Here is a 20,954-nt window from a genome sequence, read left to right on the forward strand (position 1 = left end):
AAAACATGGTTTTTTAGTAATTATCCGCCATTTTTTCCGCCATTTTGAATTCAATTTTATTGAATTTCTTATTGTCAGATCCTCATGGTATAAGGACCTTAAGTTTAAAATTTCAAGTCGATTGGTTGATTAGGAATAGAGTTATGGTGTTCACAGACATACACACATACACACACACACACATACACACACAGACCAACACCCAAAAATCATGTTCTCGGACTCAGGGGACCTTGAAACGTATAGAAAACTTGAAATTAGGGTACATTGATTTTTTTTTGAAAGCAATACTTTCCTTACCTATGGTAATAGGGCAAGGAAAGTAAAAATGACGAGCGAGCTCGGTGCCCCGACATTAGTACATTAAGTTCAAAACAAAATAATATTTGAAGTAATTAGAATATTGCCTTTTCACATATTTCTCCATTTTCTTTCTTATTCTATGATATACATGACATGTTTGAATTTTGAAAGATATTCCACTTCATCAGTAAATATACGACCTTATCAAACGAGTATATTTTCCTCAGAGATTTAGTTTCAGATTATTCAATACTCAATCTATTCTAGTTCCATCCATTTTTTGGTCATCCTTTTAAAATTTCCTCTATTGCTACTTTTCATTTTGAAAGAATACTTGTGAATTTTCTAACACTTAACTTGAGAATGGTTTACACTTAACTTGAAAATGATTTACACTTAACTTGAGAATGGTTCACTTAACTTCAGAATGGTTCAAACTTAACTTCAGAATTTTTCTTGAGAGAAAAAGTAAAAAGTTTAATTGTATTGTATCTTGTTTAGGAATTGAGGAATTAACAAATCTATAGACGTGGAAATTGCCAAACTTTCCATTCCTTAGCTTCAACTGGGTATCTTTTGTACCTTAAAGAGTGAAAACTTGAGAACTGAACTTTCGATAGTATATATATTTTTCATAGTTTTCATGTTTATTTTGAACCAAAATTGTATAGGAGTTGAAACAACTAACCTTATCTTGGACTGTGTCATCATCTAAATTTGGAAAAAGAATAGCACAAGGATTACCATATCATTTTATCTTCCAATGTTATCACATCAGCGACATTTGTGAATAATATATGCAACATTATATCGTGTATAAATAAAAAAATAAGCCATACATTCAAATATCAAAGTCACAATATCTATAAATAAAATGGAATACTAATTTTTTAAATTAAGAAGTTATCAATAATGCTAGATACTTTGAATAATCATGAATAGTTGGAAGTAACAAGTTGAACTTTCACCTTATAGCGTTTTTCAGGGATTCCAACTCTCCAGGTTGAACGAGATCAACTTTGTTCACGATGATTAGATCTGACAATGCGATTTGCCTGCAATTAAAAGAAATGATATCAGAATTATCACAATTATTGATTTATTCGGCTTTTAATATTGTCAATAAACTTTGGAAATCATATCAATCAATATTCCTAATTGTTGATAATAATAGATTCCCATTCAGAAACTTCATAAATTTATCGATATGTTAAGTGTGAGAAAACAGATCTGAAAATTTATTTCCACAATTTTTAGGATGCAATGACAGTAGAGATAAATTTTACATTTTTTTAACAATGAAGATTACTTGGAGTATTATTTGTAGATTTAACTGTTCATCAATATAAGCTGCAACAGCAAAATTGCGTTTCTGCAGCTCTCAAACAATACTATTCATAATGCCCCTTCATTCACTGAACGCAACCCGCTTAACACAAATCTCTTCAATGAGAGACTACTGCAACGACCGGCAATGATCTACTTCCATATTAGAAAAACAAGAAATGTTTTTAATAACAGAGGCAACATGATAATTATTGGTTACAATATAATTATTACTATAATTATGTACTGACTATGGACGGATGAAATTAAGTACGTTAAATTTCATGACCGCTGAGTTACTCAAGTTTTAAAAATGTTAAATGTTAATGAGCAAACCGTTAGAAATAGGAAAAATTGACATGATCATAATGTTTTTTGCATATATCAGGAAGGCCTGATAGTTCGACTTCCTTCGTTCGTCGTATGGGCAGAGAAACCATTAGGAGATCGTTTTGTGCATGAAGAGGATGGTTTAGTGCATGATTCAGGGAATATGAAAACCCTATAATAAACACTTCTCAACTCTAAAAGTAGAAAAAATTCAAATTATTTTGATCGATTCCTTCCCAAGTCTGTAGTATATTCCTATTGAATATAATATGAAATAATGTATTATATCCCTATTTGATAGGGCAAAAGAGTTTTATTTGATTTGACCTGACAAAATTAGGATACAATCTGGTCTCTCTGATATGTATCACTTACTTCAGAACTCATGGAATCATGATTGAACCAGCTTATAATTCTATTTTGAAGTATTCTCATAGACGGTTTTTGTCCTGTCACTCTTTTGGAAAAAGACCAAGATTCATACTTTTCAAAAAGTACCCTCCCTGGTGTTTTGTAATCTTAACGATGAGCAAATTCAATTTTTCACCGAAAATGGTTATTGATGGAGTTGTTGTCTTGCGAAACCCCTGTTGTTGAGAGTGAAACCCCCTCCCGCCACCCGCTGCGGTGCTGTTGTCGTCGATTACCAAGTCGACAGGCGCAATTATTTTGAATAGGGAAAATGGTCGCTTGACTGGCCGGACTGCGATATCGTGTTATGCGCTTGTCTACCGAAAAAACAGAATTGTTTGAAGCCGAGAAGGGAAATTGAGAGCGGGCGGAGAAGGGGCTCGACGTCGACAACGCTCTGATGGAATTACGCGTAATTGTTTTACGAGAAGCGGAGCGATAGCGCATGCGCAGTTGCCAAATCGAATCACCGCCGAGGATGGCATTACGTCAATCGCCGTCTTTTGCCAGTAAAAGGATTACGGAGACCGCTCTGGCTAAACTCGGTTACCATATCATTTGTTCGCCGGAAACACAGCAACTCAGCAGAAACAAAGATGTCTCTCGTGAGACGGGATAAGTTGGTTAACGGCGACTCAATCAGACAGCCGTCGACGGTGCTCGAGCATCGACCGCCTCTAAGCCGCTTGCTTCGTCTTCTCTTCACATCAAAACTGCTTAAAATTAAACCGAAAATATTGTTCTACATCGGCAAGGAAAGCCCGTTACGCCTTCAAACGTTTTCTTACACGCATTTCGAAATCCCACCAGCTTATCTAACTCCAATACCCTGCATTTTCCACGCAGAATATCGATTGCCGTTTTGGTATCAAAATGACTTGCATGAGCTACTGAGTTAAAAGTTAAGGGTGCCGTGGATACTTTCCAATACAACTTCCCTGGGATCAGTTACAAAACTTCTGTTCCTATTCTGAAAGATGAATCTATGGAAGTTATAAAGCTTCCTATTCTATTAGGTGGAATTAACTCACTTTCCTAGTGAGTTACTATCCTTTTAAGTAGTTGTTACCGCCTCTGCTGGGGCGGAGGAGAGTGAAGATGGTGGATGATGTCAGGGAGAAGGGAAAATACTTGATGCTGAAGAGAATAACACAGGACAGATATTTGATATTTATTTAATACATCTTACATTGCCAGGTCTGACAAGACATTACACTGGTAATAATAAACAAAATAATAACAGATTCAAACACTTTTACATTCTACCAATCATCTTATTACTACTTCAGTACTTCTATTTTGATTTACATGCTTTTACTAATCATTCTACTCTTCTACTATTCATTCCAATATATTTGTACTACTACCAACCATCTTTTTTATTGCGGATGATGTCCACCTCACATGATATTTTTGCTTGTGCGTGGTTAATGGGATGAGATAAAAAAGATGGGATAATAATAAGATTATCTTAGGTACCACTTGTATTATTCCACCACTTCATCATGTTTTCTCTTCTTTTTTTTGAAAGTGTATGCTAATTTTTTTGGTTTTATACAGTTACTTATTTCTATTTTTCTCAAATTGGAGTGAATTTCTGAATTTAAGTTTTTTTAGCTTACTGAATGCTCGTTGCTAGCGCACAAACTATGTTTTGTTGGCAACGCCAATATTATAATATTCGATTATTATTTAATTTCAATGAGAGCTTTTGTGATTTTGTTTGTAAATTTCTAATGTATGAAACTGAATTTTCTTTTCCATGTATTTGTGAATTATTTATATGAATTTAGCAATAAATTCTATTTTGATTAAATTTTTGATCCTTTCCATTTTTACAACTGTGTAATGTGATGAGATGATCTTACCACTTCTATTTCCCTCTCTATTAGAAAAACCAAAAAATCTGGTGTGGCGCACTCACACAACTTTCCTTGCTGTTATGAAAATTTATCACCTGACGCTAGTGTTCCCGCGCATCTCAAGTTTACTATTCAAAGATCCAAGCCAGCTGGTGACAGGACAATAAGGCTGGAGAAACTCGAAGTTTGCTATCTCTTCATAGTGAATGATTCAACAGTTGCCAACACTTTGTAATTGAAATAATAACATTTTCTCGAATTTCGAGCATATTTTCAATTTTAGGTGAAAATGTTACTGAACATTAATTGAAGAGATTTTCATGCTGAATCTTTTCCACTTGGAATTTTTTGTTTAAATTGTATCTAAAGCCTGATAATTGGGAATCTAAAATCAAACTTTGTATAGATGGGGCGGAGCTCCTGAAATTTTTACAGATATGGGACTTAAGGCAGTTGATATAGCTTATCAATGACTATTTTAGGTATGAATTTGATCAAAATCGTTGGAGCCATTTTCGAGAAAATCGCGAAAAACCCTGTTTTTGATAAAATTTCCACCATTTTATTATCCGCCATCTTGAATTGCATTTGATCGAAATTGTTCGTGTCGGATCCTTAAATTGTAAGGACCTTAAGTTCCAAATTTCAAGTCATTCCGTTAATTGGGAGATGAGATATCGTGTACACAGACGCACATACACTCATACACACACACACACACATACAGACCAATACCCAAAAACCACTTTTTTGGACTCAGGGGACCTTGAAACGTATAGATTGGAAATTGGGGTACCTTGATTTTTTTCGGAAAGCAATACTTTCCTTACCTATGGTAATAGGGCAAGGGAAGTGAAAAATTAATTACAGAGAGGAATTAAGAAGGAGGAATCATGTAGGAGCCTGCCCAAGGGCAGAATACTGATGATGATAAGTAGTAGTAGTATTTGAAATCAAAAGGAGTTTCACGAGTTACTGAGATACAAGATATTTTCCAATGCAATTCTGAATTCATTATGTTTTTCGTGTTTTTAGTCTATGGTAGTAACATAGAGAAAAATTAGAATAAGATAGCATACGATATCTTATGCTATCTCAACTCTAAGGTACTAATTGCTACTTAGGAAGTTATGAACTTCTGTTCGTATTCTGAGAGATGAATATGGAAGTTATGAGGCTATACTGCATGGCATGAAACATCAATATTGGAGTTGCTATTATCAATTCTATAATAGCAAAAAAGTGATCCACTATGCTCTGGAAATCATGATTATGTTATGGAAATGGAAATAGTCTATTCCTTGACTATAAAGATGATCTTATGTATATATTATTTTACATACTAAAGGATTTATTCCTCGTAAGGAATTAAATTTTCTCATATAAATAATTCGTCAGAACTTAACGACTAGTTGACATTTTTGGCATTCATTACACATACTCAAAGAAATAGATAACGATACATGAGCCTAATTTATGAAGCCTTACTTGATGATTTAGTTGAATAATAATTTTAATTGTGTCTAAAATATCAGACCGGTACCGGCTGAAAAATTAGAGAATATTCTATTCCAATATAGCCGCAAATAATATTTCTTGCAAGAATTAATATGCGTGTTTCGATAGAATACAGAACAAGGAAAATTGAAATCTCGCTTGATCTACCTCAATTTTCACACGAAATTGCTGAAGCTGGAGCTAATAATTGATTGACTGCTTCCTAGATTAAAATAAACTTGTTTGGAAGTTAATTACATGTTTCCATCGACTGTGAATATGATGTTAACTGTAAACTATCAAATTAGAGTCTACTTGACATTGATTCAAACGACCACTACCTTATCTGTATTGATAGGATGAATGTTTTGATTGGGAGAAAAAAAAATGCCGTTGAGATCCGTTGCTTGTTGTAAACCGTAAGACAAGAGCTAAATTTGAAAAACCGATGAGTTTTTATTGAACTTAAAGATTTGGGCAGCAAATCAAGATCGAGAGTTCAGTTTTACATGTCAGTGTAGTTCTATGTTGAAACTGTACATAGCAGTTTCCGTGATCATTAAATTTATCTTTTACGTACAATTTTTGTACCGTTTATTGAGCTGTGTACAAACTTACGCGCCACGAACACAGACCGTTGATAAGCTTTTCCGCTAATGCAAAGCTGATTGTATATTCATGTGAAGACTACATATTATGTAATCAGCATATCACAAGCAGACTAGATGGAAAGCGCATGGCGAGAGTTCGTGGAGCGTAAGTCTGTAGACAGCATTAACAAGACTGCATCAGTTAAGGCTGTGCAAAAGCTAAAAACATGTCCCAAAAATTTGAATTTTATGAGCTCATATGTCAAAAATTCACGATCGAAGAAAAAAAATTCCTGAGAAAACTATTTAATTTTAATAGCTTGATTGTATACAAATAGAAAACTTTCAAAAATGTCACCTGTAGAAGGTTTATTTATCCTTTGGACATTTGAAAATAGCTTTTAGTTGAGTTATTTTTGGTAAATTGAATACAATTTTCAAAAATTGATATTTTTAGAAAATTTTTGTTTTACTAGATCAACAATACCATGAAGAATCCATCCTCTAAATCTCATGGATTTATATCTCACCGAATTTGAAATTTTCTGTCCCAAAAATTTAAACTTTAATTCAAATTCAAATTCAAATTCAAATTTATTCACTCGAAATACATACAAAATATTAACAAAAGTATAACACGACAAGTTACAAGTGAACAAGATACTACTCACAAAAAGTACAGTATGTTACTGGACTTTTGTCCGCGAATAGCAGTCAGATACAAAGTGTTATAAGTAAGATTATTTATTTTATAAATTGATATAGTTTAAGATTTAGTAGGTCTAGGAAAAGGAGTTGGGAAGAAGAGAGATTTAGAATTTAAATTCAATTTTATTAAGCCAAAACACTTTACAAACTGGCCATGTCAAACAGGTATTGAAAAATACATGAAATAAATAGATAGAATAAAAGAAGCTTACAAAAATATTGCACGTCGCATAAATTATAACATTTTTCTACACTTTTACATACAAAAGTATGATGTAATGAAGATGAAATGAAGATGATTGAGTGCAAGCTCGCACATACATACAAAACAAACATTTTTAGTATCATTATAAATTACACCCATTTGTAGAGAAAGAGCGATAATACCTATCAATCTACAGAGAAATAATATAATTAAAATAACAATCAATTCCATAGTGTAGTATAATTCAACAGAAAGACAGTTATTAGTGACATCATCGAGACAAAAACGTATCACACAGAATAAATTGATGGACTATGTAGTAGTCAATACAAGGTTGACTTGATTTGTGGATATATATTGAAACTTATTAACTTAAAACCTTAAAGAAGCCTTCCACCTCGACTGGCGATTGAAGCCATAGCCAAAGCTTAGTTTTATTCATGAAGTGTTTATGGGTATTTATTCTTCTCAAATCAGGTGGTAGTAAGTTATAAAATTTCGGAGCAAGAAAAAGAAAACACCTCTGGAACGTGGTACAGTTCGATTTGGAAGCCTAACAATCATTTGAGTAGTTTGCCGTGTTACAACAGAAATTTCATCATCGTTGTTATATACTGAAACAGATCTGTTACCACTTAATTGATAAAATAAAGACAGAACCTTCAGCACATAAGTGTGTCTCAGTGGTAGAATATTCAATGCTTTGAAAATTGGAAATGTATGTGACCTCCTATTAACTCCCTGTATAATCCTTATTACAGACTTCTGTAGCACTACAAGCCTTCTATAATGAGAAACAAAAGTGGATGCCCAACAGGAAATTCCGTAAACAAGCTTAGAATGAAAAAATGCATAGTACATAATCCGTAGAAAATGTTTAGGGAAAAACTGCTTCAAGTGATAAAATCGTCTTATCAAGAACATGAAATACATCTTTATTTTCTTTATGTGGGAATCCCAAGTTAATTTATAATCAAGAATCAAACCCAAGTATTTTATTGTATCAGATTGATTTATCTCATCACAGCTACATGACACACTATTACAACCAACTTTATGATATTTTAGAGAAACTGGAAAACTGAAAGGAGCTGATAAGGAGAAATTTATATATTTAGTTTTAGGCGCTCATATCTCAAAAAGTAATTATTGGAAAGGAAATTTTTTCCGGAGAAAACCTTTTCATTTTGATAGCTTGATGATAATCGAAAAACTTTGAAAAATATCACCAGTAGAAAGTTTTATTTTTAGCCTTTGCACAGCCTTAAATGAAATTATCACTCATCTCATTTCGGTATCAGAAAAGATGGGACATCTTTCCATGTTTATTACTCGGAGAGAAGGGATATTTCTTGTCAGACGTAAAACTGCTCGTTGGTAGTACCACTAATTCTTTCATGATCTTAAGAAAATTACGTTTTTATGATCTTAACAACATGTTTTCTCAGTGGTTCGGAGCACTAAGAGCTAAAAACTATATAGATATAATAATAATTATTATTATTTAACAAAAATCCTAATTAAATGCTGTAAATCATCCCGAAGACTTCTGCTACTGCAAATATTGACAACAGGGTAAACAGCTAGATGGAAATTCGATGAGCGCTACTATACAAAAATTATTTGTGTAGTATTTTTGTATCTAGCAGTTTACCCTGTTGTAAATATTTGCAGTAGCAGAAGTCTTCGGGGTGATTTACAGCATTTAATTAGGATTTTCGTTTTATAATTAATTCATTAATTAGCATTTGAACAAATGCAACTTCCAATTTATTTCCATCTGTATAATAATAATACCTGACTTTGATAGTTGCAACGTCACAATAAATCAATTATTCTGAATCTCAATCTATCAGACATTGTCAAGTGTAGTCTAATGAGAGCATAATTTATTTACATATTTATTCGTAGAGTTAGTACCTGACTTTGATAGTTGCAGCATCACAATAAATCAATTCTGAATCTCAATACTGAACACTTCATACGCTAAATTCAAGTTTATATAATCCCTGATTAAGCTGATTTACGACTCACACTGGCGCACAAGGAATCTTCCTTTTGCCGGTGTTTTTGCCTCACCTACTGTACTTATGCATGTGAACATAAATTAAATCTTCATTTTAAAACTATTATTTATGATATAAAGGATATCATTTCGTTATTATATCTAATTAAATAAATGTATGTATCTTGGTTTAAGTGCAGTAGCATATACTTATATTTTTTTGTTGTAAAGCTTTTTTGTATTTTGTTTTTGGCAAAATAAATTCATTCATTCATTCATTCAATCTATCAGACATATCAGACATGGTCAAGTCCAGTCTAATGAGAGCATAATTTATTTACATATTTATTCGTAGAGTGTATCAAAGAATAGAAGAAACAAGAAATTCAAATATTATACAGTAATATACTGCTCGTTATCGCAGGATTCTCACGAATCTATCAAAGAGGCATAGCAAAAATATTGCACTTCATCAACTAATTCAAAACTGCCGATGAAGAAATGAGAGACAAATTATTCATGAAAGGAAAGTAATGCTTCAACAGCAGCGGATGCCACGTGAGCGACTACTATTCGAAGATTCACAAACTCAAGATTATACAAACAATAAATGCAAAGTTATATGATCTCTCAGAATATAATCCAAGTGGAGAGTAGACAACGTTTTCTCAGATTTCCGAAAGGTTGATAATATAATATTACAGTAAGAAGATAAAAGAAACTGGATGGAAAGCACTGCTCCGACAAAGTTATCCATGTGGAATCGGCGCAGAATATCTGCTATCTGATGACAAAGTTTAACATTGCAAAGGAACTTTTCTTTACTTCATAAAGTCAATAACAGTTTTCCGTTTCTCTCCAAAATTCCTTCGAGTCTGTTCCATGTGAGAATGTCAAGATGTCTAGCAATATTTGACCAAGCAAGGGATGCATTATGCTTTATTGCTAAGATTCGAAGACGAACTGGTGGTAGTGGGGGGGGATGTAACACATGTTCTTTGTTTGCGTTTCTCTTCAAAAATGTCGGGGCGTTATTAATATTATTGTTCCAATATTGCTTCCTTTCATATGCTTTGGGAAATCCATAGCTTTCTAAGATTGATAAATTTTCTAAAATGTTATTGCAATGGTGATAGTCGAAATGGCAGGATTGATCTGTATTCTGATGCATCTAATCTATTTATAATAGTATGTTATTCTTTCTGTTCTAATCTATCGAACATTCAGCAATCAAGTGCATTTAAATACAAAAAATAAGAGACTTTTAGTGTAATTGAGAAGTTGATATTGTGGTAATTTAATCAAATATTCATATCAAATAAACATACTAAGAAATTGTCTAAAACCACAGATTTATTGATAGTTAGAAAGACCGGTTTCGGTTGTTACGCCATTATCAATCTCTAAACTCAGTTTATCACAGATCGACAATGGTGTAACAACCGGAGCCGGTCTTTCTAACTATCAATAAATCTGTGGTTTTTTACAATTTCTTAGTATTTTTATTAAACAGATAAGAGAATTGATCAAAGATGAAGAATACGAGTACTCTGAAATCTAACACTTTTCAACAAGATTTATCCATTTCAATGCGCACAAATAAATCAATTATGACTAGTTATATTATGGAAATGGATTTTTTTTCCAAAAAAATATCAATTTACAAAACAAGCACCAAGAACAAATTCCATCTTTAGGCATTATAATATGTAGAATGTGCATCATCAGGCTAGCCGGCTGGATGAGAAGTTCACGCCTCCAAACCCAAGGAGCTGCCTGATTGATCAATGTGTTCATTAGTCCCTATTCCACCTTCACAGCTCACTACCAATAGGAAGCAAGCAACTTGGGAATGCAAGTCAGAGTCCAATGAGAGTCTTCGTAGAATTTTGGGCGTGGTTTACACAAGCTTAGCCACTCCCACATCCTATTATGTCATGAGATAGTTCTACTTTTCACCGCTAGAATTATTTTTCTCCAAAGTGAACAAGCCTGTATATTTTTTAAAATTACAATAATTATGAAGTTGCATTGTGATATGGTAATTTCACATGACATACTGAATAGATGAGAACTAATTTGATACTCAATCAACTGTCAACGTTGAGAAATCCTTAATGAAAACCCCTAAATTACGACGGAGAATCACCTCTTAAGAATCCAAAACTACTCAATTTATCATGTAAAGAAAAACCTTTCCCACGAAAACCTCATACGAGGACGGTTCGACCGTAATAACAAATTCCGAAGATAAGAGACTGAAAAGTGTTAACCCAGCAATACCTAGAACCATTATCTATTTTTATTGCCGTTTATAAATCATTTTTATCATCTCTTCAATGGCGATTCTTTCGCTAAATCGGGACGGGATAATATTTTGCAGCAATAAACTGAGATGAGATGTCCCCATGGAATCCCATGACCACTGCCTCGGTCATACGAGTACAGCAATAACTTATCACTTCAATATCATTTAATGGTCCTCATATTTGATATCACATCTTTGATATGTTCTTATATTTTTGTAAACCAGTTTACAGACTATTTTCCATTTTGATAGATGAATGATGGTTCAATTCGTTGATTTTCATTATTATTGTGAATGTGGGAAATATGATTGTCATGCCTTAATATTTTAAAATATCATACCAATTACTTATCTTCTAATATTGAAGTGCTGCTTCTATAGATTTGAATAATATTTTGATTGACTCAGAAATTATTTTCATTACTCTTCAATAGCCAGTCTTATATTATTAGAGTTCACTTTTTTTAAATGGATTGAAAGCAAATGCGTGTCACTTTTCATCCAAGAAGTTTATCAAGAGCCGTAGGTTCAAATTGATTTAGATAAAGATAGATTTACTAGAATAGTATATTCTAATCTTTTGAAGTGATTTGAGATCTCCCAAGGATAACTAGCACATTTAAATCAAAAAATTAATTAATTTGTCAATTTCAGGTAGTTCTATCTACTCTAATGTATTCATTTACTTTACTCATTATGAATATTGACGTCACACGAGACCCATCTTTCAACATTGACCTGAAAATGTCGTTTAATTGAGATCAACACTACATATAACTCGACCGGTTTTATCCCATACAATACTGGAGATTCTAAATAAAATTTACTTTGAGGAAACATTTTGAAAAAGCTTGTCACGTTATTCTTTATATAAAAATAACGATTAGCCTCCTGCTTGGCATCAGTCGGTAAAGCATGAGATTTGATATAATTAGGTCGTGGTTTTCTAATAGTATTCAGTCTTAAAAAATCTTGATAGGCCTAGATATGGGCTTCTCCAATAACTCTTGTAATTCAATAAATAATAAATATATATAAAAATGATACTTATACTATAGAGATGAGGAATAAAAATAATTGCACACCATGAAAATTTCACACATATATTACACAAATAATGCAAAGATCAATCGAGGCAAAAAATATATATATAGAGCGATAAAAAATATAATATAAAAAATAGAACAATAATTTTATATCAGCAAAATATCACAGGCTAAACTTTATATTCTAGATTAATGGCACGAAACATTACCATGTGCCTTTATCTTAAAATCATATGCATTCCTTTGCATGTAGCTGCGACATGCACTTGCTAATACTTGTCGACTTGGATAATTCAATCAAAAAATATGTGCTCTAAGATCAGCTTGATAAATTAGCCACTAATAATCCAAATATATATATATATTAAAATCTCTAGTACTTAGTAGATTTCTTTGTATCGAATATATATTTTCATCTCAGGGTGCAAGATTCGGCACCTGACGGAATAGGTAGAGCCATTCATCTAGTGAATTAGAACTATGATAAATTATCGCAAATTGTATTGCAAAAAATTAAATATTGTATGCATACGTTTGATAGCCTAGATTTCGTACTTCTTTGATTAAATAGAAATTTCTAAAAATATTGATCTATATATTTTTCTTTCAATTAAATACCTTTAATACTAATTTTTACTTGCGCAAGTATTACTCTTATTAATTTCTCAATTTATAATAACCCTTTCGGCGAGCTAGCTTTGATCATCAGATTAATTCGAAGCACTAGGGCGCCCATCACTAAATTCAAATTTAATCACTCACGTGTCGAAAATCTTCTTGTAAGCCGCCGATGTCGATCCAACTCCATGTGGTCCGGGAATATGGTAGCCGGAATCGTCTCCTCCAAGGGGTTATAAATTTAATTCAAAAATGAAAATGACTTCTGCTTCACAATAGCATCACGAAGTCTTTTAAGAAATTTAATAATTTACTTTAACTTTAATTTTTACAAAATTATTAATAAGGTACTTCGCTCTAAAATATTTGGGGTCCTCTTATGGTGGCATCTGGCTGGCGAGTCCTGGTTCTTCTTTTTCAAGTTTTACAGATCCTCTTTCCGACTTTCAAATTAGCATAAAATTTAAATATCTTAATCCTCCGCCATTAAGTTCAAATAGATCTTACAAAAAATACCAAAATATTGCTTAGATTATATGATTAATAATTTCTTTGCATTCGAGCCATATCGATAACATAGATTACACAAATTTTTAACACAAATCTAGTACATTTATATAAATATATATAATATTTTTGAATTGGCCTACAGTTGCCGCCTATTAACTGCCGTTTTACTATTGGTGCATGCAAATTTTATTCGGTATTCATGCGCCTGGTAACTCTTATTTCCTGAATACATTAAATTATTTTTATTTGGTTTTTTATTTATGCTCTTTGCATGCTAGTTAATATTCTATACATTAATATTAATTCCATGCTACCTAATAATTAGCCACGTGGACGGGTGTTTTTTCACATTGTACACCATCCGATTGCAATAAAGCTCTGCCAAGGGGTTTTGGTCAGATTCTACGTTCTTCGGTTTGATCGATCTCTAGGTCACCGATCCGTGAATACATCTACATAACCTCAATCTTCAAATATTTTATATAATAATCTATTTATGAGCAATAAACTTCCTTCAAATCCTTTTTAGGTTCTTGTACCATTTAGCCAGAACAAGCTGATGCTATCTAATCTTGGTTATTATCTGCTTGGCGATATTAGCCAATTACTTTATTTTTAGACCTATTACTATTTCTGTTAGGGCTTTTTATCTACCCAGATTTAATATGTTACACGCGCCCCTGGGTTTGAATTCAAAATATTTGAGAATCACAATGTTTTTAATGAAAACCCACCCTTCAATACATCGATATACACTATACTTTATTTATAAATTATACTCTCATACTTCTATCACAGATCGCAGACATATTTGCTGCATCTCCTTTATACCTTTATCAAATACAATAACAAATTCTCCTCCTCAACACACATAAAATATCATAAATATAAACTTCTAAACGTACTCCTCCTGACAACACTTAAAACATAGTAATTTTTAAATTCGCCGCTTGCAGGGCCGCCAACTTAACTACACACATTTCATAATTCTCATAAATGATTCCTTTTAGACAATAATTTCGATTCATAAACTTCTGGGCTTATATCTTATAGTATTTCTTAGGTCTTAATATAAATAATTTTCTATACATCAGGTACAATACTTTCTTTTGCTAATGGTTCTTTGGTTTTGGTAGCTGGTATTCACTTTAAGTCTTTTCAGGTAACAAACGTGGCATAATTAAAAGTAATAAATATAAAAACATATAAATAAATATATCGACATTAATAAATATAATAAATAACAATAATAAATAACTTTTTGGGTACAGTATTTCTTTTTATAAACATATGTTCAACAGACGTCACATTCATTTGATTTGGGTGGCTTTGGTCAGCTGGTCGCTGTTCTACATTTCATAGTGCTACATGTTACATCAGAATTTGCTGTCGACTTTCATAACTAACCTAACTGCTCAATTTTTTCTCTTAAAAAGGTAATTAACAAATTTTAATTTTACTATCCCCGCTTGTGTCCTTTTTTATCTGATGTATATAATTTAATTACATATTTAAAAATTATTCTTTTTCTTATTGCAGGCTTCTAACGGCTGGAAGGAATTAAAACATTGGATTGTTGCCACGCGGTCCTATGCCAAGATTAAATTTATTAAGGAAGGTTAGTAATCGGTTTGATAATAATGTTTTCCTTGATTTCTTATCATATTTATTTCAAATTCTATGATATTTCATGTAGAATTGTTGTGGATTTCCCGTATCTTTTGGCTTTCGGCTTGTAGCTATACTGCTGTAGGCTGGTTGGGTTATCTGCTATTCGTTGGTGAGGCTGTCCTAATTGATAATTTATCTTCATGAATTTAAAGCCCTTGTATCTGGTGTACTCTTTCTTCAAATAACTCCTTGTTCCTTTAATAATTGTTTCTTTTAATTGATCCAAAGTCTTCCATTTATTTTCTTTCAATACTACCCACTTAAATTCATTATTAGGCTTCATCATCATAATAAACAATTCAATAATATAACACTTCCAATCAACACTAATAAATTCTTTCAACAATAACACGGTCTTAATTATAGCATCACTTTTCAATATTATCACAGCCATCATAACAAATATTAAACACCATAACAAAACATTTATCATCTCTTTAATAGTATTATCTCTCATCATATAATAGTCAGGTACTTCCATTTTCTTTATATTACTTTTTATTGCTTCCATTCTTCTCAAATACTGTTTATCCTTAATTAACCTCAATAAGTAGTCCACTTTATAATTATCCTCCACGCATGAATCCATAGTAGTTTCGTAAGCAGCTCCGTTTTTATCATATTCCTTTGGCCTATTCTTCCGGTCACATAGCTGGTTTGCCCTCTTGAAACGTATGTGCCGCGGATGCATGACGTCGGTGGTCTGTTCTCCAACCTGGTCCCGGTCCGGTATCCTCTTCGGGCGTTTGAACCGTGCATGCGGCCTCCGTCGGCGCGCGCGGTTCCTCCTTCGTCGCTTCTTCCGCCTCCGGGCCTTGCGATGCATGTTCTTTTTTCGGTCATGTAGTCCATCCTCCTCGTCCTGATGCCGGTCGGGTGTCCTCGGGCGCCTCCGTCTCCGGGCCTTATGATGCATGCCTCTTTTCTCCTGCATGCCGTCCTCTCTGGTGTCGTCCTCTTGGTCCGGGTCCTTGGTCTGCTGTGGGGTCAAATGATGCGCGGGTGCGGTGGCGGTCTCTTGATGCGCGAGTGAGACGTTCAAAGCGGATAGTATGGTGACGGTCTCCTCCTGGCAACTGTTTATTTTTAGCAGTGATTCTTCGGTGGCAGGTTGCTCTTCGGTGGGGAACAGGAAACTTAATAGAGGCTGATGCTTGCGGCTGGCTTTAATTGCATGTTGGGCGGCGGTTTTTTGTGATAGGCTGTCTTGTATGGGATCCTGTGTGTCTGGTGGTGGGTTATCTTGTGTTTCTTGTAACAAAGTCTCCGGTAAATCAATTCTGAATGTGGTGTATGACGTTGAAATATCCTGCTTTTCTTGGTTTGTTTCATTTGAGCTTGTGCTTGTTATATCGGGGGTATCATATAGTCCTGGTTTATTAGCTGTAGTTTTCTGTATATCTGGTGGCGGGTCGTTGGGTGCTGGGTTCCGGGTTTTTTGTTGATTCAATCCTGTTGCATGCGCTAATGTGTAGTTTGAATTTATTTGAAGAGGTGGTGGTTTGTAATTTCTGTTGTAATTGTTTTGTGTGTGATTATTATGTGAGTTTAATCGATCACGGCCATCATAGTGATTCTTACGATTGCTCTGCTGGGCATAGTGGTTGGTTGTGCGATTTTGAAATTTTTCATTATTCCAGTTACCATTTTGCCTGTGCTCATAGCGGCGTTCAAATTGAGGAGCAGATCGGTAGCGATCATATGATACCGGTTCATAATTTTGGCTGTTATGCGGATTAAATTTTGAATTATGCTGATTTGATGCGTATCTCTGGTCTGAGCGGTGGGTTGATATTGCCATTGCAGACTGTATGCCATATAAATGATTAATCAGCTGCTTACAATCAGTAATGGGTTGTGTGGCGAGTGCCATTCTAACTTGATACGGTAGCTTCTTTAAAATAATACTTGCTAATGCCGATTCATTAATGGGCTCGCTCAATTGAGAATTTTTAAACTGTAGGGCAGTGACGAAAGTGGTACATGCACCGTCTAAGTTAGGGTTGAAATCGCATGATATGATGTCCGCTAGCACGTCCAACTGTTTACTTCTGCTCCAATACTGTTCCAGGAAGACAGCGACAAACTCATCCAATGATGTAAATTCATGGGCTCTACTCCGAAAAAACATTAGGGGTTCGCCAATCAATAAATTAGTCAAACGGAGACGCCAAAAATTCCAAGAGGTGGGTGTTAATGATTGAACTAGTTTTATCTGATCTATAAATTCTTTAGGTTGGAGATAGCGGTCTGTATTGTCAAAACGGCCTAATTCATTGAAACTGTGTAGTGAATCAAACGTTGCTATGGGAATAGGCTCTATATTCTCGTGCGGAAATTGATGTATTTGACTTTCAAGTTGTACCAACTTCTCTTGGGCCTGTTTCCAATGACTAGAAGCTTCTGTTTCATTATCTACTACTTCGGCATTTAATTCAGATGAAAATAATTGCTGTTCTCCAACGGCTGTCTCCAATGAATTAAGTTGTACTTTGTTTTGATTTATATCAGAATTTAGGTGAGCTATTTGTGTAGATTTACTATTCTGTTGTTTATTTATGGAAATAAGTTGACTATTGTTCCTGTTGTAGCTATTTCATGAATTTGTGAAGTGTTTTGTGCTGGTAGGTTATCTATTCTTTCCGCAGTCTCCTTACCCATTCTTACCGATGTATCCTTCAGTGATTCCCGCATTTCCTTCATTTCCGCCTTTAAGTTCTTCATTACTGTGGTCATTGTTTTTTCTAAACTATTAGAAAATGACTTGATCATCCCCTCTACTATAACCCTCCTTATTGCTTCTTGGGAGACATTTAACGGTTTATTACTGTTCACAGGATTCTTGGCGGTGATTGAAGAGATCTGGGCGTTGGACTCCATTGCGCCCCCCTCAGCGTCGATCTCCGCTACCATCGCCGTCGGCAGTGTGTCTGCTACCTTACTTTGCGTGGACGAAAAGAGACTCATATTTTAAAAATGGATTAAGTGTCAAGTGTTTGTTAAAAAAGTGAAAGTTTTGGCCAACAAGGCATTAATAAGGACACAAATGAGGATAGGCCTATGGATATTACAAGCCAGGTAACCTATTTATTACTTAAGCTCTTATAATATAATAATACTATTCATTGATTTCTGACTAGCAGTTTAGGCTTATAAAATATAATCTCTCTCTATAAACAGGTAATTTTTTACAGTACTAATAATATAAAATTTTCTTTAAAACATATAATTTCTCTTTATTTAAAGCTATTGATTCCCCAAAAAGTAATACAAATTTTCCTTCGCCAGTTTTCCTCACAACTCGTATAAGTTATCTATAATTTTCTGTATGGTTATTGACTTAATTTCAAATAATTATACAATGGGCTTGGCTCTCATCGTCAGTCCCACGTTGGTACGACATGTCTTTGTGCCGTATCCGTGGCCTATCACGTTGGGTGACATGTCTTTGTGTCACGTTATTCTTTATATAAAAATAACGATTAGCCTCCTGCTTGGCATCAGTCGGTAAAGCATGAGATTTGATATAATTAGGTCGTGGTTTTCTAATAGTATTCAGTCTTAAAAAATCTTGATAGGCCTAGATATGGGCTTCTCCAATAACTCTTGTAATTCAATAAATAATAAATATATATAAAAATGATACTTATACTATAGAGATGAGGAATAAAAAATAAATTGCACACCATGAAAATTTCACACATATATTACACAAATAATGCAAAGATCATCGAGGCAAAAAATATATATAGAGCGATAAAAAATATAATATAAAAAATAGAACAATATTTTATATCAGCAAAATATCACAGGCTAAACTTTATATTCTAGATTAATGGCACGAAACATTACCATGTGCCTTTATCTTAAAATCATATGCATTCTTTGCATGTAGCTGCGACATGCACTTGCTAATACTTGTCGACTTGGATAATTCAATCAAAAATATGTGCTCTAAGATCAGCTTGATAAATTAGCCACTAATAATCCAATATATATATATATTAAAATCTCTAGTACTTAGTAGATTTCTTTGTATCGAATATATATTTTCATCTCAGGGTGCAAGATTCGGCACCTGACGGAATAGGTAGAGCCATTCATCTAGTGAATTAGAACTCTGATAAATTATCGCAAATTGTATTGCAAAAAATTAAATATTGTATGCATACGTTTGATAGCCTAGATTTCGTACTTCTTTGATTAAATAGAAATTTCTAAAATATTGATCTATATATTTTTCTTTCAATAAATACCTTTAATACTAATTTTTACTTGCGCAAGTATTACTCTTATTAATTTCTCAATTTATAATAACCCTTTCGGCGAGCTAGCTTTGATCATCAGATTAATTCGAAGCACTAGGGCGCCCATCACTAAATTCAAATTTTAATCACTCACGTGTCGAAAATCTTCTTGTAAGCCGCCGATGTCGATCCAACTCCATGTGGTCCGGGAATATGGTAGCCGGAATCGTCTCCTCCAAGGGGTTATAAATTTAATTCAAAAATGAAAATGACTTCTGCTTCACAATAGCATCACGAAGTCTTTTAAGAAATTAATAATTTACTTTAACTTTAATTTTTACAAAATTATTAATAAGGTACTTCGCTCTAAAATATTTGGGGTCCTCTTATGGTGGCATCTGGCTGGCGAGTCCTGGTTCTTCTTTTTCAAGTTTTACAGATCCTCTTTCCGACTTTCAAATTAGCATAAAATTTAAATATCTTAATCCTCCGCCATTAAGTTCAAATAGATCTTACAAAAATACCAAAATATTGCTTAGATTATATGATTAATAATTTCTTTGCATTCGAGCCATATCGATAACATAGATTACACAAATTTTTAACACAAATCTAGTACATTTATATAAATATATATAAATATTTTTGAATTGGCCTACAGTTGCCGCCTATTAACTGCCGTTTTACTATTGGTGCATGCAAATTTTATTCGGTATTCATGCGCCTGGTAACTCTTATTTCCTGAATACATTAAATTATTTTTATTTGGTTTTTTATTTATGCTCTTTGCATGCTAGTTAATATTCTATACATTAATATTAATTCCATGCTACCTAATAATTAGCCACGTGGACAGGTGTTTTTTCACATTGTACACCATCCGATTGCAATAAAGCTCTGCCAAGGGGTTTTGGTCAGATTCTACGTTCTTCGGTTTGATCGATCTCTAGGTCACCGATCCGTGAATACATCTACATAACCTCAATCTTCAAATATTTTATATAATAATCTATTTATGAGCAATAAACTTCCTTCAAATCCTTTTTAGGTTCTTGTACCATTTAGCCAGAACAAGCTGATGCTATCTAATCTTGGTTATTATCTGCTTGGCGATATTAGCCAATTACTTTATTTTTAGACCTATTACTATTTCTGTTAGGGCTTTTTATCTACCCAGATTTAATATGTTACAAGCTGTAATTCACTATTCAAAGTGGTCGGATTTTTAAATGTTGAATAGGAACAATAATATCCGTATCTATTATACCCATAATCAAGGACAAAGCTGGAACCAGATTTCTTCTCACTCACTCTTCT

General features: G+C 33.5%; 1 protein-coding gene across 1 annotated transcript in view; it reads right to left on the reverse strand.

Moving 5' to 3' along the window:
- LOC111045964 (COBW domain-containing protein 1) overlaps window positions 1-20,954 on the reverse strand; it is a 186,375-nt gene that overhangs the window by 45,649 nt on the left and 119,772 nt on the right. Inside the window, exon 7 of the mRNA XM_039421806.1 lies at window positions 1,272-1,358. Coding sequence (XP_039277740.1) covers window positions 1,272-1,358 — 87 coding nt within the window. The remainder of the gene's footprint in view (window positions 1-1,271; window positions 1,359-20,954) is intronic.

The sequence above is a fragment of the Nilaparvata lugens genome, chromosome 2, assembly GCF_014356525.2.
Source record: "Nilaparvata lugens isolate BPH chromosome 2, ASM1435652v1, whole genome shotgun sequence".
In the NCBI taxonomy this organism is placed as follows: domain Eukaryota; kingdom Metazoa; phylum Arthropoda; class Insecta; order Hemiptera; family Delphacidae; genus Nilaparvata; species Nilaparvata lugens.